The following is a 19678-nucleotide window of genomic DNA, read 5'->3' as shown; positions in this document are numbered from 1 at the left end:
AAATAATAATAATAATAATAAAAAGAATTATGCTGCATCTGCCTCCCTTGTGATTGTGTTTTGTGGCAACTTCAAAAATCACATTTCCCTAGGACATCACATTTGGTGGAGAATGCGGGCAAATAAATCAGCGCTTTAAACAAAAATAGTCCCAGAGAAGGACAGAATTGAAGCTGCCATTAATGCATTGCTGACCAGTCCTGCCCAACATAGGGAGGAGCTATGTGCCCTTAGGGAGGCAGTTACAACAATGTGTCAAATCATGCCCAAAACCAGAGCCACCACAGACCCAGTGAGTGTACTCACTAAGCAGACTCCAGAGGATGATGTCAAAGCTTAACTGAAGGTATTTAAGAGAACTGGCCGGAAGAAGACTGGGGTACCTTGTTGGCACCTTTTATTGACATGGGAAGCCCAAAGAGCCTGTCTATCCTGCCTACTAAAGATACAGCTGATTATATGACGTTAAAGAAGGCCATCTTGGCCCACTATGTGCATAGCCTCACCTCTCATGCCCAGTGGTTCCACTAATGAACTTTTGATCTGACCCACCCAGTGAGACCTCAGAAAGTCACACTGAACCGACTGACAAGGGCCTGACTCACTACAGGGGAAGGCCCCTATTGGTGGAAAGAATTGTGCTAGACTGTTGTATTTGCTCCCTGTTGCTGAGGCAAAGGGCTATGCTGCACAAGCCATCCCTGCAGATGTCAAGACTCTGACAGCTATTGGAAAACTATCAGGCGACCGTTGAGGTAGTGAAGTGAATTGTCAAGATCTATTGAGAATGGACCATCCCAGTACCAGAAGAGGGGGGAGGGGGGTTTCACCGAAGAATCAGGTGGACTCTAAGTTGGTAAGGTCAGTAAGACCAGCCCAGGCCCCAAACCCACCTCTCTGGCAGCCCTCCAGTAACCAAAACCCACAAAAGTGTTTCTCCTGTGGACAAAAAGGCAAACTCTCCCGGAGCTGCCCAGGCAAGGAAGAATCTATGCCCTCAGCAGACTCCGGTGATAAAGAATGTCACTATACGATGACCTGTTGGGCAAGCCAGGGGACAACAGTCCCCCATATTCCAGTAAGAGTGGCCAACTAAGTCGCAGAAGGCCTACTAGCCTCAGGAAGTATTGTTACTCTAGTATGGCCCTCAAATCCCCCCCCCGCCCCGCCCCGCCCCCAATCATGGTGTCTTGCACTAACAGAAATAAGAGATACCCCACTGCGCAGATTGAGATGCTTATCCCCAGAGGAGGATGCATTTTCAAAATTGGGTTTGGTGGTTGACAGCCTTACCAGTCCTGTTAGGTAGGGACTGCCCAGTGTAGGAGCGTTACTGGCCTCTAGACCCCTGAAAACCGCTCTTCAGCCAAGTAAAGCAAAGCTCCAAGAATTATCAGTTCTTCTGGGCTTTTGCAGCACCTTCAAATCAGCAGTCAGGAAGAGATTCAGTGATCCCATAAAGTGGTGTAGTAAAAGTCCCTTCTGAAAGGTGAATCTTGTGCCCTTTGTTCATTTCACCACTGGGCCACCTTAAAAAGGGACAACAGAGCAGAATAAAGACATTAAGGTCATTAAGATGTGACCAGATTCACTCTCTTTGTTCTTTAACTGGCTATCTCTTGTTACTCTTCATCTGGTCTTTTTTCTAGGCCATCCAGAGTTTCAGCATCTCGTCCTGGGGCCACCAACCCCAGACTGACGCAGAGATCCTAGCTATATGATGACCTCCATTAGGCCATCACTGGTTACAGCTGTGGGTGGTTCCATGTCTGCAGGGTGAGCAGGTGGAAGTACTCATGACTGATGACTTTTCCTAGCCAGTGCCTGCTCCTTTGGTCGGGGGTTCCTCCTTCCATCATTGGCTTGCTACAATATCTACAAAATAGCTTATTTGGAAATCATTGCATATCTGAAAAAATCTGACAATCTGACAGTCAGCATTTACACATCAACAATCAATTCATTGGTCAGAGGACGAGGAACTAGGATAGATACTATTATTCATAAAAAGCATAAGATAATGATCATGAAAAAAAAAATGAATTAAAGATATTTTATAAAAAAAATATTGTACGTATGTTCGGAACAACATGAGAGTGAATACATAATAGTAGGATTTCTGTTTCCAGGTGAAGTATCCAAAGACAGAGCGGTGAGACAGATGTTTATTCTCCTAAGAATGAAGATAAAGGTTGCAGCATGTTTGATGGAAAAGTGTGAGTTAAGTCCAGATGACCGCGGGGCAGCAAACATGAACAAGAGAAGATGACGGCAGGTCACTCATCATGAGAAAACTCACAGAGATAATGGGAGACAAAATGAGATGGCGGAGAGAGAGATGGAGGACACACTTACAATGGTAATGGGTGAGGGGAGGAAATACCAGGAACAGAGCAAGAATCACTCCCTGCAGACTAAAATGTGAAGAATGGAGGGAGAGAAGCCACTGATGACTTCCTGGGATAACAGGACACAACGGAGTGGGAACAAACAAGAGGAGAGACTCACTCCTACATAATGGGCCGGAGAACAGACAAGAAGGGAGCAACCAAAATAATGCAAGAAACTGCAGAATTTCAAACCTCGCTGTTTATTGCTAATGAGCTATAAAAGCATTATGTAAGTGAAAATGTACAGCCAGCCACAAACAATTTAAAGGGACTGTAAGTAGGAATTACTCCCATCTAGTGGTGAAATTGTATTTTGCATTCAAACTAATTTTGCTCTCCAGCGCCTCGCTTTTTCAAATGCGCGTTGCATCTACGGTAGGCGATATGTACCAAAAAGCTTTGACAGGATGTCTTCTAATAGCACTTCGTTTTGGCAACGATGTTTTCTTCTCCTGTGGCGCGGCATATGTATGGTCCATAATAAGAATGCAATCCAGACTTTTAAACTTGCCGGTGCAGTTTCAAGCGCCTCTCACTGCTCTGCACCTGCGTTTCTGGCTCTGACCGAAAACGCGTTGTGGAAACGCGTTGGCTTAGTACTTTTTGTCCCTCTCTGCTATTATAGTTTTGCAAGATGGCGGAACTACATGGAAGCCTCCGTCGACCTACCCGTCACATGTATATAAAGATAATAAATTAATTTACGAGGATTAGTTTAAACATTGGCATAGGTATTTGTACACCATATTTATGAATAAAAATATTGATTTTAGATAATAAAATACCTAAAAAGTTACTTATTGTCCCTTTAACGGCTCTCTGAAATACTTCACTCCAATCGGTCAATCACAGCATTTAAAATAATAATAATAATGACACTAAACTATAATTGTTCTGCTGGTCAAACCTTTTTTTCTCACTATATGTGCTAGTAGCAATCTGCATGCTCTTTGTTCTTATATAATGAAATGATTTAAATACATATTACTTCCAATCTCTTATTCAATTATTTATTTGCTTCATTAATAATAAATATTTACTATATTAAAATATATTTTAATACACAAATACTTAGAGGAATATTACAAATAATATTAATATATATTAATACAAATATAGACAGTTCTTCATAAATATATTAATACAATCATTTATAAATAAAAAATATGTAAAAAAATTAATCAAAGTCTCGTTCGTCACCAATCATATATATGTACTATATTTAAATATATATACTATATTTAAATTTTATTTGAACAAATACATAATAAATATTTCTAAAAATAATTTATCATTTTAACTATTTATAAATATTTAAGACCATTTGTCACAAAGGCACTAACCGGTTTATTTTTTTTTTTCTGTATCATTTTTTCACTATAGGGCTCTATAACACAGTCCTAGTTTTGAAAGAACAGTAGAGGTTTGAGAGTTTTGTTCAATGATTTATCTGCAATACTGGAAAACTGGAACAAACGATGAAAGATGAAAGCATCACATCTGTACAAACTCTGAGATGTGCAACACTTCATGCTCACTACCTCGATGTTTTGGCTCCTTCCCATAAATCCTGGCTTTGCTGTGACCAGTTTCTCCTCCTTTCTAGGTTTTGCTTGCTAAGATCTCTGCATTGAATGTTCCAGTACCAAACTTTTCCACTGAGAGCTCACTTAGACGGATCCAGAACACAGTCAGACTCTCAAGTTATGCTGTTACGTACAGCAGCTGACTTTGTGTTGCTTCTTTTGTTTTTGTGCTCAAAAGCACCTTCATAGGTTGTGTTTAGGGTCAGAAAGAGAGTGACCCTCAAATGGAGTGATGCTACCAGTTCTCAAGAGGAACTGAAACATAATTTATCACCAGAGACTATGTATTTAAACTAAGATGTTTAAAGGGCTTTTTCAATAGGAAATGCATCACCACAATAAAAGTGTACACTTAAATGTTTCAATACAGCAATTATGCAACTTACTGGCTTGGCTGAATAACTGTATTTTGCACATGTAAAATGAAGCATTGTGTTCATTTGTTTGATTGGAAAAAAAAAAATTCTTTGTTTAATTACCCATACGGAATATATGTAATATATGATATATATATATACAGTGTAACATGCAAATGAAACATGCAAATGAAAATTACAAATAAAAATAAAGACAAATGATATATGGAAATTTAATCTGCGTATGCATAGAGCATAATATATATACATATATATGGTAGTGCAAATTTACAGACCTCATAAATTTGACTGAAGAAAGTAATGAGGTATAGGTACATAACAGAATGTCTGAATGGAAATTAAATAACACTACATGAAATACTAAACCTGATGATTTCTGCAATGATTGCAGTGGCAGAACTGACATAGACGCCATGCTAATTGGTTGTTTATGTTGTATTTGGTTAATTTGGCTATAGATATACAGCTGAGTTTGAAAACATTTTATCATGAAGTATCTCATCAGGATCTACAGTAGGACCAGGATCTAATTGCTGCAGAAAATGAGTAAACCACTGTGGTAAATTAGCCTCAGCAAAGAAAGAGGCTTAAATGAATGAAACATTAACTAGCTGTTGTTACATATGTTCATTTGCTAACCAGCAGCAGTTTCCAGGAAACCTTCCTCTTTCTTTACAACAAAAACCTTGGGCTAGTTTAAATAGCTTTCTTTCTTTCTTTCTTTCTTTCTTTCTTTCTTTCTTTCTTTCTTTCTTTCTTTCTTTCTTTCTTTCTTTCAGCTATTTTCTGCAACATTCCTCTTTTTATTTTAGTTGAACTTGATTTACTAAATTAAATAAAACTGAAATAAAATGTAATAATAATACATTTTATTTAGTATAGAGAAAGTACTTTAAAATAGTACTTTCTTAAAGCGCTTAACAACACAAGCAAACACAACATCCAGAGTAATACACAATAAAAACACTGAATAACACTTAGTTGAAAGCAAGACGAAAATAAAAAAGTTTTAAGACAAGATTTTAAAATCCCTAAAGAATTTGCTTCCCTGATGTCAGCTGGGAGAGAATTTCACAGTTTAGGGGCAGAAGATGAAAATGTTTTAAGATCGACTAAAAGACCATTTTAAGAAGATCGCAAATTGCGACTAGGTGTTTAGGGAATTAAAAGCTCACCCAAGTACTGAGGAGCCAGACCATGCAATGCCTTAAATGTTAACATGAGAACTTTAAAATCAATATGAAATCTAACCGGGAGCCAGTGCAACAATTATAAAACAGGAGTTATATGATCAACAAACCTGGCCCCTGAAAGAATTCTGGCTGCTAAAGTTTGTTAATACAAGATATTAAAACTCCAATAAGAAGGGCATTACAATAATCTAGACGAGAAAAGACAAACAAATTAACTAACCTTTCATCAAAAGAGAAAGATATATAGCCGTGCAATATTTCTATGATGAAAGTAAGAGGTGTTCAGCACGAAAGGCTCAAATGACAAGCTGGGATCAAAAATAACATCCAGATTTTTTTATTTACTTTGTAACTCCAGAGCAACACCATCAACAGACAAAGCTAAAGATCCAGGATTATGCAGTTTATGGGAAGAGCCAAGAAGCATAACTTCTGTTTTGGGACTTTTCAAACACAAGACATTTTCAGACATCCACAACTTAATCTCAGATATATCTATGTATATGTATATGTTTGAGAGATGGGAAATATTCACATTTTGGCCTGGATTAGAGTGGATGTAAATCTGCATAAAAATGGTAGTTTAGTTCGAGAAATCTTAATAATACACACACAAAACTAAAAATGACAAAAACAACAAAAATAGAAAATATATATTTTAAATTTAAAACTTTAAACTATAAATCAAAATGAAAATAAATAAATAAATAAATAAAAATAAATAAATCTTCAAAGTACAAAAATAATATAAGTACAGTATATTAACAATAGAATAGAATATATTATTATTAATAATAATTTTAATAAAAAGTATAACAGTGTATCAATGGTACTAAAATAACACTGGTGTGAAAGTCAAGAATATGATGAAGTCATATTTCACCCCCAAGATCGAAATAAATATTTTTTTGAATTATGACACATTTTATTACAATAAGTGCACATTTATACACAAACTGCCAATATCATAATGAAAAGCATTACAGTAATGAGAACTTGCGGGGGAAAATATGCTTAACTGTCATGAAAATAATACATATGCAGGACAAAAATCTTAACAGGCTTCATTTGCTTTATGCACAATATAGTTTCTTATTTTTTCCTTTGGATGAAAAAACAAGCTGCTCGATTAATGCCGCTGGCGTTAGTGCATTAAACAAATAGTCTCTCTGTCTATAAAAAAAATATAATAATATATAGATTATTTAGAAAACAAGTGAAAAGTCTCTTGTACAAGGAAATCTGTAGTGCTGATGTGATTTGTTATTGTGTCCCTGTTGTTTCATTCGGCCCTGGATTTGTAAAAATCCCTGAGGTTTTTCTTCAATAAAGCAGAACTGAGATGAACTATTTTCAGACATTTTACAGTCAGACAATGGAAGCTTTCATTTTCAACAGCAGAACATGTTTTTATAGGACTCCTCTATTTCTCAAGGCACAGATGTCCTGTAGTGGACAAAATATTTGCTAGCAAAAGTTTAATTCAGTTACCAAACAATTTGGGCGCGACAAACTTTAACAAACTCTTATGCAGCCTTCAAGTTGTGTAAGAGGGATCATAATACATTTTAAATTGTGAACGTTCACTTCAGTGCATATTTTATGTACTTAGGAATAGCTTTTCCCATTATTCTCCATCCCAGCTAACAGGGAACACTCTCAGAACTCTGGCGAATGTTCTGGAAAAGTTCTCTCAAAGTTATGAACAAATGTCCTTTTTGTAACATTAATAGAACATTTTTCAAAGTTGTCTGGGTTTTGTTGGATATTTTTTCAACATTATGGCTACTTGTTCAGAGAACATTCAGAAGTAATGTCTCCTTAATAGGGCTGGGTACCGAACTTCGATGCCTTTATGATATCGAACCAAAAACTTCGATACTATGAGTATCAAAGAATATATATCTTTTGGTGCCAAACTTCGGTTCCAAAAGCCAAGCGGCCGTTTTTTTTTTCTTGCTAAGCGGCTGTGTCTGTGTGAGCTTGTAGCATACGTGCATTTAAGGAACTAAACTCACCGTGATTGGCTGTCCATCACGACGTGACGTGACGGGGAGGATTTCTGAAGATGCTCGCAGTCACACAACACAAGTGTAGTTGTTTTTTTTCTCAAAACGTTTCCATTTTACAATGCCAAAGAGGTCTAAAGTGTGGCTACACTTTATAAAAGTGGATGCCGAGTCAGCAAAGTGCAACATATGTGATAAGAGTATTATTGCAACCAAAGCCGGCAATACCACCAATTTAATGAAGCATTTGACCATGCACGGGATCAATATGAAGGCAGAAAATTGCACTGTATTCGACTGTAAAAAGATGGAACCAGAGGAGTCTTTCACCTCATCGGAGACAAACCTGCCCCCTTCAACATCATCTGGCATTTCTGAGATTGTAGCAGGTAAGAAAGGAAGATATTACCTTTTCAGCGAACAGAAGTTAAAGTAATTGTTTACACTAACGCGAGTGGTTTGAATGTGTGGATGCAACTCTGCGTTGCGATGTAACGTTATTCTTTGACCAGGCAACATCTTTGATTTTCCAACGTAATGTTAAGGTTTCACGTGTTAGAAATACTTGAGAGATAAATGTAATTTCACTACTTAAACCGAATGCATTCCCATGACGTTGACTACCACTTTATGTATGTTAGCTTGTGTTGCTAGTCGGTTGCTGTAGCGTTAGCGCTGTTATTTCCCCCTTCACATTAGCCTCTGCACCGGTCCACCCTGATGTTAGGAATAGGAAGACAATACCAGAAGGTGCCAATCCCTTCACACTGGCAGAAAGAGGGAAAATGTCCACGCAAAGATGAGATGAGTGCCACAGAGCAGTCACAGGGTTTATTGTTAAAGGTTTGCTACCTTTTTCGACAGTCCAGGCCCCATGGTGGAGGTGAGCAAGCTATCGATATAATGAGTTTTTTTAATGTTAGTTTGCCAATATACCCTCTCTTAGCCTGGATGACATATTACTGTTATTGTCTGTAAAAAAAATAAAATAAAAAAATAAATAAAAGTTTTGTGTTTAATCTATTTGTGTTGATGTTGAAATGGATTTTAAAACATATGGTATCGAAAAAAGTATCGTTAGGAACCGGTATCGAAATTGGCACCGGATCGAAAGATTTTGAACAATACCCAGCCCTAAAGGTTTCTTAAACATTGTTTAAGCTAGAATGCGAATGTTTGAGGAAACATTAATTTTGAAAACATTATGGGAATATTACTTTTACATTTTTTACAAATTATTTTTGAATGTTCTATGAAATAAAATTAGCAAATTAATGGGAACATTAGTTGTGTTCTTAGAATTCAATTATTTTGTTATTACTTACTAAATGTTTCAGAATGTTTAGAAAACATTAAATAGTAATGCTCCCGTAATGCTTTCAAAATTTTTAAAATGGAATGTTCCCTTGATGTTTTCTCAAATGCTTGCATAACCAAGAACAAACTTTGTTTTTTTATGTTCTCCGAAATGGTTAAAAATAACATTTTCCTAACCTAATGAAAACATTAGACTTGTTTCAGAACCAAAAAATAATGTTTTTAAACCATTTCAGAGAATATTCTAAACTAACCTTTTCATAACTTAATGGGAACATTTTAGCAAAAAGAATTTTTAAAGTTACTTACTTTGTGCTTCAGTACATTTAAAGAAGAACATTCAAAACTAATGTTACCATAATGTTGCAAACTGATAAAACTGAACATTCCCTTAATGTTTACTCAAACATTCACATACATTTTTTTAAGTTTTCACTTTCTTAAAAAAAATAATAATAATTGCACATTTTAAATGTTCAGAGATCTTTTCAGTACTTCATGGGAAAAGTATAAAAAATATTCTTGGATCATATTTTTCTTAGCAGGGACAGTAACATGTTCAAATAGAAGATTAATGCACATCTTTGGTCTTTGTTTCTGATGCGTTGGTGTTAAACAAGTGTCCTGGTTTTATCAACAAGTAAAAAAGAGAAAAAGAAGTATGAAATTGTGTCACGTATTCACAATTAAAATAAATACAGAAAGTTCTGAGCTTATGCATGTGAATTTTCCCAGCAGTCATGCATATTGTCTTTGCATGTCAAAACTCTTTCAAATGATTTATGCTGCAAGTTTGAGTTTGTTCAAGTTATGCATTATTAAAAAGCTTGAAAACGATGCACTTTGCTGAGCATACAGATCTAGACCATTTGCTTTCAAGTACCATCAACGGACACATCGCTATTATCCGTCTACGGTGAAACTCTACGTAAAAAACTAGACTCGAGGAGCGAGAAATGCATATTTCACTTATTTTGTACAGTGGAAAGTCACTTCCTGCAGGGTGTTTATTTATCCTTGACTTTATGGCTTTGTAGATTTACGAATGTTTCAAGAGCACAAAAGCGAGCGCTGCAGAGTTGGAGTGGAATAAGGTACTCACTGAAGAGTAACATGCTGGCATTGGAAGCCCCGAGGCGATTGGAGGCGAAACAGGTGTAGTTGCCAAAGTGTTTTTCTGTGACGTTGGTGAAGAGCAGCAGGGAACGTGTTTTTTCGTTTTTAATTTTCAGTGTGGTATCACTCTCTACCGGCCTGAGAAAGAAGTAATACGACAGATGACACGTTAGGGTAGGTGAGTTGTCACGTAAACCCAGTATGTGCTACTTCCCATGGTTCAAAGCATCTGTTTTGCTCACTTACCTTCGGTCATCCCGGTACCATTCAAAGGATGCGGTGGGCACCGCCATAGCTTCACAGCGTAAGATTGCAGTTCTTCCCAGCTGGGCGGGCATGTTCTTTACATCTGTGATCACTGGTGGATCTAAAGACCAAACAGACAGTGTTCTGAAGTTAAAGTATTAGCACCTGTAATTCAATTAAAGTAATAATTCATTAAAAAATTTGAAGAAATTCTTCTCAGCATCATGTCATTTCAAACTCTCTCTCTCTATATATATATAGTAACATGCTAAAGTTTTACTTTCAAGTATGCTTTTAAATTGTACTTACAGTAATTGTATAATATTAAAAAGCTAAATGTTATTTATATATTGCCTGATAAATCCCAAAATGCAGAGGATATTTTTTTTCATTTAACTGCCATACACAAACTTTGTAAAGTACAGGAATCCTAAGAGGCCATTTTCACTAGAATCAGTAGATTTACTCTACTGTTTATCAGTAGAATCTACTTTCAGTAGTTGTTTGTAGTAGATACAATAGAATATAATAAAATAAAATGTTAATATATATATATAGGCTTAAAAAAAGATCAAATCAGTGAGGTCAAAAAAATGTATTGATTTAGAATATATAATTTTATTACTGATATAATTTTAATTCTCAAGTGAATTTATTTTCTGAGGGAAGTTTAGATATTTTACTGGAAAGCAAGACCTAAATACAGATTAATAATACAACTAAGATGATTTGCATTATAAGAGGATATATTTGTGTCATGATGATGAAATATACTAATGTTCACAAGTTTGGGGTCAGTGAGTCCACAAAAACACTGTAAAAACAGTAACATTGTGAAATATTATTACAATTTAAGTTTTCTATTTGAATATATTTTAAAATGTAATTGATTGCCGTGATCACTCCAGTCTTCAGTGTCACATGATCCTTCAGAAATTATTCTAATATGCTTTATATTTTTGTGAAAACGTGAAACAAATTAGACCTTGTTGTTAAATAGAACATAATTAATTTGAAATATAAATCTTTTGAAACATTATAAATATCTTTACTGTCACTTTTGATCAATTCAGTGTGTCCTTGTTAAAAAAAAAACATCTTATTGACAACAAACATTTGGTAATCTACTGTATGTACAGTACTTGGATATTTGAGGGTCTACCTGAAACTGAATGATTTTTGTCGTCAAAATATAATTAAGTTTCTACAGAACTCAAGAACAGAATACACTCAAGAACATAATACTTAAATACAATAATGAAATGCAATTACTCAAGATCTTTAAACCCTGTTGAGTCGAGAGGAGATGAGGAAAAGATAAAGAGTTTAATTCTATAGGCAGATCGCAATCCAATTTTTATTTCAATTACTCAATCACAGAGAGTTCTGAAATACTCTCACCGATCTGACATCATTAGGATGTCACTGTGAGTTGCTGACAGGAGCAAAGCGGCTCGACTTACAGTTGACTATGACCTTGACGCGGCGCGTGTCTGGTGGCGCTACGCCGTTGTTTGTGATGCATTCAAATTCCTCCGCCTGATGCCGCTTGATTTCTGTGATTTCCAGAAATTCACCTTCACTCATGAGACCGTCTGTGAAGACAAAAGACAAGAGGGTGATTGAATACGAGGCGCTGTGGTGCACACTGTCTTATTAAACAAAAAAAGACCTAAGGACACGGCAGCAGGAACCACGGGACCAACTCTCCTTATTCATCATGTAGCAGATGCTTTTTATGCGAACTGACTTTCGGTCAGTGGACCACAAGGGACGTTCCTGCGTGAGTACCCTACTGTTGAACGTCTTGCCCTAAAGCGCAATGGTGGCATGGGAATTGACTGATCTTTAACCACTACGCTATCTGTAACCACTTTTAAATTTCACCCAAAGCCTAAAAGTTTATTTCAACAGTGTTCGAGGTGAAGTGTGCCATTTCTGAACCACTGCTGGCAATAAACAGAACTCCAATATGTTATTTATATATATATATATATATTAGCAACTAATCAAAACACTGTAGCACCCACCTAGCAACTGTTTTATCAACCACCTAGCCATGTCTTAACAATCACATTGAACAGAAGATTGTCTTTCTGTCTATATGTGTTTTCTTTGCAACTGCTTAGCAATCACTTAGAGTTTACACAGAATTAACACAGAACACATTAGGAAATGTGCACCCTAGAAAAACCCAAAATACCTTAACAACAACCTAGCAACTCCACAAAAAACCTACAGCAACCACACATCAATGCAGAACCCATATGAAGGCTGCTGTCAAACAGCACAGGCTTTATATAACCTTCACACATCACATCTCCCCAAACTACACTTCAGACTTCAAACCCAAATTCATGCAATGAACTTTCCTTTTTCAGTCCTGTTTGCAGTTCTGTTTGGTGCTTCCAGTTGAGCAGAAACCACATACTTCACCTTGATAAAAATTAATTTCAACAGACTAAAATTTATTTATTTAACAAGAGTGAAGGCAAGTGACAAACGGTCCCCGGAATAAACTGAAAGGCTTTGATAAGAAACATGAGTCTGTGTCGCTCTCAGATAAACATCACAGAATTTGTGTTGGGTAATGCGTCACTGAGCTTTATTTACTGGCCATTGTGAACTACAAAAAGACTGTCTCACACCTCTAAGGCACTTCTTTCCCTTTAGCGAGACGAAACTGACAACAACACAAATATTTAGTAACAAGGACAAGGTTGGATTTGCTTCAGTGTGATGAAAGTGGCTGTTATTAGTACAACAATGACAGCGAGAACAGATACATCTGGAAGCTTATTTCTGCCACAGAATAAAACATAAAAAAAGGGAACTGAGACTGCTTTTTATCTCACAACTCTGACTTATTTTCTTGCACTTGCTAGTTTACATCTTGCAATTATGACTGATATAAACTTGCAGTTGTGAGTTACAAAGTCAGAATTGCAAGAAGTAAACTCAATTGTGAGACAGTCAGAACTGCAAGAATGCAAATTTTGAATTTGTATCTCACAATTGTGACTTTATGCAATTGTGAGAGAAAATTTTAAGCTGACTCTTTTCTTCAGAATTGGACTTCATAACTCAATAAACAAACTTATAAATGAACATTAAACGTATAACTTAATAAACTCACATTTGCATGAAAAATACAGAATTGTGGGATATAAACGTGCAACTGTGAGAAAAAAATCAGAATTGAGAGATATAAACAATTGTGGACAAAAGAATTTGAATTATTGTGAGATATAAAAACGCAATTGTGAGAAAAACGTAAGAATTGTGGGATATAAACACAATTGTGGGAAAAAGTAGAATTTTATGATATAAACTAGCAATAATCAAAATTACGAATTTATATCTTGCAATTTTGGCATACTGTAACTTGCAATTCTGACTTTTCTTCTCAGAACTTCTCAGAACATCCCTCAATTCTGACTTCTTTGTGAGTAAATTGTAAGAAAAAATTCAGAATTGTGAGATAAAGTGTCAATTATCTTTTACATTTTTTTATCCCGTGGTGGAAATGAGCTTCTACAGATTCACACTTGATTTCTTGTGAAACCATTTTCATCTTCCACAGTTAGAAAAGGCACACAAAAAGCTCAGTGTCAGCCAGAATAATCCACTTCTTAGTAGTTTCTGCCTGGCTTCAGCCAGTGAAGAGATGGAAAACACAAAGGCAACCACACACCTGTTAACTCACAACTGCCAGGACTTTATTCCACAAATTTGGCACCTTTTCTAATTGAAGATTATTCCGGAGGATTAGCAAAGCTAGTGAACTGGAGAGGATTATTTGCTGCTGATGACGCCACCGACAGAGTGCACACTAGGGTTTACAGCAGTCTTATTCACTCAATCCATTAGTGTAATAAATATTGCTTCCCCATGACATCTTCGTCAGGCCGTCTGAGCACCGTTTCAATCCGCTGGGTGGCGGGGGGACATCATCTGATCCTGACAAAGAGGGTTTACAGGTAAAGAGACTGGAACATCTCACACGCTTCAAGCTGAGATGCTTACTAAGTAGACAACGCTATTTGTATTTATTTCTCACAGTTGACAAGCGCATTCCCATGTGGCCAGACGCATTTGTGCTCCGCTGCAGCTGGAAAATATCAGTGAAATGACAAAATCAGCTTTAGAAACACTGCAGGATGAAATCAAATCAAACAGTGATGCCTACTACTACCACTTTTTGGTAGCAGTCAAATGTAACACATCAGCGAGGTAACACAAAACTGACGTCTATTTGCGAAAATGTGCTGTGATGCGCTTGTTTGATAACTTGTGGTTAAAGCACCACTCAGCGGTCAATAGCTGCAAATGCACTTTACAAACGCCGCGGCGGTAAAAAGGGCCTTTTGAATGTCTACTTACTGTAGATCTATATAAAAAAAAACAGGGTCATTGGGTCAAGTATCTATCTATCCATCTATCCATCTATCTATCCATCCATCCATCCATCCATCCATCCATCCATCCATCTATCTATCTATCTATCTATCTATCTATCTATCTATCTATCCATCCATCCATCCATCCATCTATCTATCTATCTATCTATCTATCTATCTATCTATCTATCTATCTATCTATCTATCTATCTATCTATCTATCCATCTTTCCATCCATCCATCCATCCATCCATCCATCCATCCATCCATCCATCTATCTATCTATCTATCTATCTATCTATCTATCTATCTATCTATCTATCTATCTATCTATCTAGTATCTATCTATCTAGTATCTATCTAGTATCTATCTATCCATCCATCTATCTATCTATCTAGTATCTATCTATCTAGTATCTATCTAGTATCTATCTATCCATCCATCTATCTATCTATCTATCTATCTATCTATCTATCTATCCATCCATCCATCCATCCATCCATCCATCCATCCATCTATCTATCTATCCATCTATCCATCTATCTATCCATCCATCCATCTATCTATCTATCTATCTATCTATCTATCTATCTATCTATCTATCTATCTATCTATCTATCTATCTATCTATCTATCTATCTATCTATCTATCTATCTATCTATCTAGTATCTATCTATCCATCCATCTATCTATCTATCTATCTATCTATCTATCTATCTATCTATCTATCTATCTATCTATCTATCTATCTATCTATCCATCTTTCCATCCATCCATCCATCTATCTATCTATCTATCTATCTATCTATCTATCTATCTATCTATCTATCTATCTATCTATCTATCTATCTATCTATCTATCTATCTAGTATCTATCTATCCATCCATCTATCTATCTATCTATCTATCTATCTATCCATCCATCCATCCATCCATCCATCCATCCATCCATCCATCCATCCATCCATCCATCCATCCATCCATCCATCCATCTATCTATCTATCTATCTATCTATCTATCCATCCATCCATCCATCCATCCATCCATCCATCCATCTATCTATCTACAGTATATATATATTGCATTGGCTTTGTTTTAGTAGGTAGAAATGACAGTTATATGAATTTCTTGTAATTTCATTTCATTTTAAATCTGTTTGTTACATTAAAATTCTACATTTTGTTTACTATCTCAATTTAAATTATAATATTTTAACTGGAATTTAACCCTGTAAAGCCTGACATATGAAATATTAGTCAGAAAAATCTTGTTTATTGAACCTTTAGACAAACACACACACACACACACACTCACACACACACACACACACACACACAGGCTTTACGGCTATTATACACAGGGAATATGAATAAAAAAAAAAATAGGCCCAAACTGAGCAAAAATATGATTAAATTTTGTGCAGATTACGATATTTATATGGATCATTATGGGTCATTTAAAGGCCTAAGAAATATGTGTATCATATCTACAGCAGCTTTTATAGGGTTAAAAGGCATTCTCAATTCAATCTGAGTCTCATAATGCAGCTATATTTCAGAAATCACATTAGGGTTTATGCTGCACAAAGGTACTCAGTGTTCACTGGAATCAACCATCATCCTTTTAGGATTATATCTACATTCTGTGAGATGCGAATAAATCGGTTATGAGGCTCAGAAAAAGCCTCTCTAGTCAAATGATCTTCTGCTGTCACCTTACCCGACATTGTAACCAGTCTTTCTGTCCATGTCTGTGGCTCTAACATGAGCGTCTATGTGTCTTTATGGGACACAAGACTATATATTATTCATCTCAATGTGCATGTCGCAGCCTGGATCTGCTAGTTAACATGCACTTGACAGAATGTGTGTGGGTGTTCAGTCTAATGAATGAAATTGACCTGTCGAACGCGTGATTATTGCCACTTTCAATCCACATGGACATGCATGTGAGCCGTAAGCTAGTCACACAGTGGGCGTGGCACCTGTCAACTGTGTGTCAGTTGTGTGATTGTGATGTCATCGCTTCCTGTCTCCTTCCCTATAGTGTGATGTACAGGTCCAGATGGCTTTGTGTTTCCCTGGCTGAATCTACACGCCCAATTTCTCACCCGGCTGCTGGCAACCAAATAGCTCCACTGCAGTGACTAGTGCTGAATAACAATGTGGCTCGTTCTGTCTCGCTTTACGCCCCTCTCTTTATTTCTGCCGTGCCGGTGGGTTATGAGGTGCAGAGGAAGTGCTGAGTGAGGAAAAGCACAAACCGAAAGATCTGCAGACAAGCTATGACCACGGTTATATGCAGGATAGGATAAATGTTATATCATGATATTGGTATGTATCCCAACGTGGTTATTTTTTGCTAAGTGTTCAATGGGAAAAAATGATTAATATACACAATATATATATATATATATATACATATATATATATATATATATATATATATATATATATATATATATATATATATATATTTTTTTTTTTTTTTTTTTTACATCTTTTACATATTTTAAGATTTTAAAAACACAATCAAGTGATGTATGTGGGACAATCTCATGAAAACATGGTAACATAAAAAAAATAAAAATAATAGCTTACAGAAAACAAAGCATATTAAGTGATGTGGCCAAACATAATGAAAACCACAAAATCAAAAGGTTTAAAATAAGAAGTAATATTTTGCTTAAAGAAAATCTCACAAACACGGGTCACATTTTATTTAAAAAATATTAATAAAATAATATTAAATAATAAATAAATACATGAAAGAAAAATAGTATATATATATATATGAATTCTGTTGCAGTAAAAGAAATGTTGGAATATAATGATTTTCATCAACATAAATTAAGGAATACAACCAAAATCATATGCATATACAAGTTTAAATACTATATAATATAAAATAACAATATAAGTATAATATTAAATAATAAATAAATAAATAAACACAAGAAATATATATATATATATATATATATATATATATATATATATATATATATATATATATATATATATATATATATATATATATATAGACTTTACAGTAAACATCAAAAATGTGGTAAATTGTGATCATGTCAATATCATGAATTTTCCTGTCTCATGTTCGTGACAATTACACAAATGTCCACCAAAATAAAAGTTCAGAACACACCAAGCTGTGTAAACAGTATCCCAAAATGCAACATGCTTAACTTGACCTTATTTAACAGTATGACATGAACATAATGACAGTAATACTCACACTTGAAGTCCTTCCAGGTGATGGTCGGCTCTGGTCTGCCCACTGCCAGGCAAAAAAGATTCACGTCATCGCCTTCATTCACAGATTTATCCTGGGAGATGTTCACTATCCGGGCTGGCACTGCAAAAGAGATATTTTAATTCTGCTTAATAATAACACAGTGAATGTATTATGGCTTAACTGATGTCAAAAATCAGCTTTAGTTTAGTCAAATAAATTTGCTGGAGACGGGTTATTTGTTTCAGGGGTTATAAATGATTCCAATCAGCTGTTTTGGCTTAAATTCCCAAAGCAGAGGGCAATGCATAATGCCGGACGGATAATGAGCCGGCCCTTGAATCTTAATGGCCTATGATCAGAGCTTTAATGAAGATCGCCACAAATTTGGCCTGCGAGGCATTCTCAAGCAGTCAGTCATTTTTCAGGTTTCTAAAAGTACGAAATACTTCCGACAATAAACTTGAGATTGGGACCAAAGCAGATCCATTCCTTTGGGAGAAGTGACTGGGGGGTGTAATTAATTTTGCTCATATCGCACTAAGACTAAAATTGAGGGCACAATGGTATCTGTCTTCAAGGCTCTGTGCGGCAGATAAAAGCCTGTGTTTGGTGAGATGGTTCTGGCCTGCCGGTTGGCCAACAATGTACCTGAGATGCATTTTGAACACGCTTCCCCTACTTTTCGCACTTCTTCACTTTGGTATTTCAATCTTGTGCAACAGGAAAGTGCACCATACACAGCGCCATATATATAACAGTTGACAACTTTCAGCCGGCGCGGTTGGAGTAAAGGGAGGGATGCTAGCAATCCATCAGCAGAACGGTCTGCTGCTAATGAATCACGCCATGTCTGGATGCCTGGACCGTCGGCACACCCCGTGTCCCGCCCCACACCGCGAGTCAACTGAAGGCTTTCTGGAAGATTACTGAGCAGAACCACCCCTCTGATCCTGATCACATCGGTGTCAGCCTCTCTTATTTCACTGGTACTGGCATTAGAGGAATTGTTCATTTTTGATACTGTGCAATTGTTTCTTATGAGTTCCATGGCACGATGGCACGTGTTGACAATTACCATCCTGATGTCAATGTATTTATCTGAGCTGTAAATCACTAAGCCTAGATTTACAACTGCATGCTACTGCTACTATTTCTGCAGTATGAAGTACTGTCTACAGTATGCACTTTTATGAATTACAACATTGCATTGCATTTTTATGATCAACATTGGTCAAAACATGCAGTATACAACCAGAACATACACTGTTTTCAAAATAATATTGTTTGATGTCATTTATATGCACAAATTTACATGCAACATTGTTTTATTATTAGCATGTCTAAACTAAATTAAGTGATACATGGTCACATCTCACCACAAATTCTAAATAAAAAATAAGAAAATATTATTTTGAATTAAAAATAAAAACAGCAATTGCATTTATATATATATATATATGAATTTGAATTGTATTTCCTGTAATTTTGAGGTAACACAATTCAGATTTTTTCCCCCTCATGATTGTGAATCTTTCAAAAGTTTTTTCTTTTAATACATTTATATTTTTTATTCAATATGGATGCATTACATTGATCAAAAGTGACAGTAAAGACATTTATAATGTTACAAAAGATTTATATTTCAAATAAATGCTGTTCTTTCTGTTCATCAAATAATCTTGAAAAAATGCTGAAATCATGGTTCCCGCAAAAATGCGAAATCAGCATATCAGAATGATTTCTGAAGGATCATGTGACACTGAAGACTGGAGTGATGATGGAGAAAATA

At 35.8% G+C, this 19678-nt stretch overlaps 1 protein-coding gene across 2 annotated transcripts in view; it reads right to left on the bottom strand.

Annotated features, from left to right (window-relative positions):
- Positions 1–19678, bottom strand: part of LOC132103430 (igLON family member 5-like) — a 180429-nt gene that overhangs the window by 2905 nt on the left and 157846 nt on the right. For both annotated transcript variants that reach the window (XM_059508529.1, XM_059508528.1), the window contains exons 4-7: positions 17890–18009; positions 11698–11829; positions 10235–10355; positions 9975–10126 (exon numbers count right to left, since the gene is read on the bottom strand). In XM_059508529.1, the coding sequence (XP_059364512.1) occupies positions 9975–10126; positions 10235–10355; positions 11698–11829; positions 17890–18009 (525 nt within the window). The remainder of the gene's footprint in view (positions 1–9974; positions 10127–10234; positions 10356–11697; positions 11830–17889; positions 18010–19678) is intronic.

This window comes from Carassius carassius, chromosome 24 (genome assembly GCF_963082965.1).
Source record: "Carassius carassius chromosome 24, fCarCar2.1, whole genome shotgun sequence".
Taxonomy (NCBI): Eukaryota; Metazoa; Chordata; class Actinopteri; order Cypriniformes; family Cyprinidae; genus Carassius; species Carassius carassius.
This window is presented reverse-complemented; position numbering and strand designations above follow the sequence as displayed.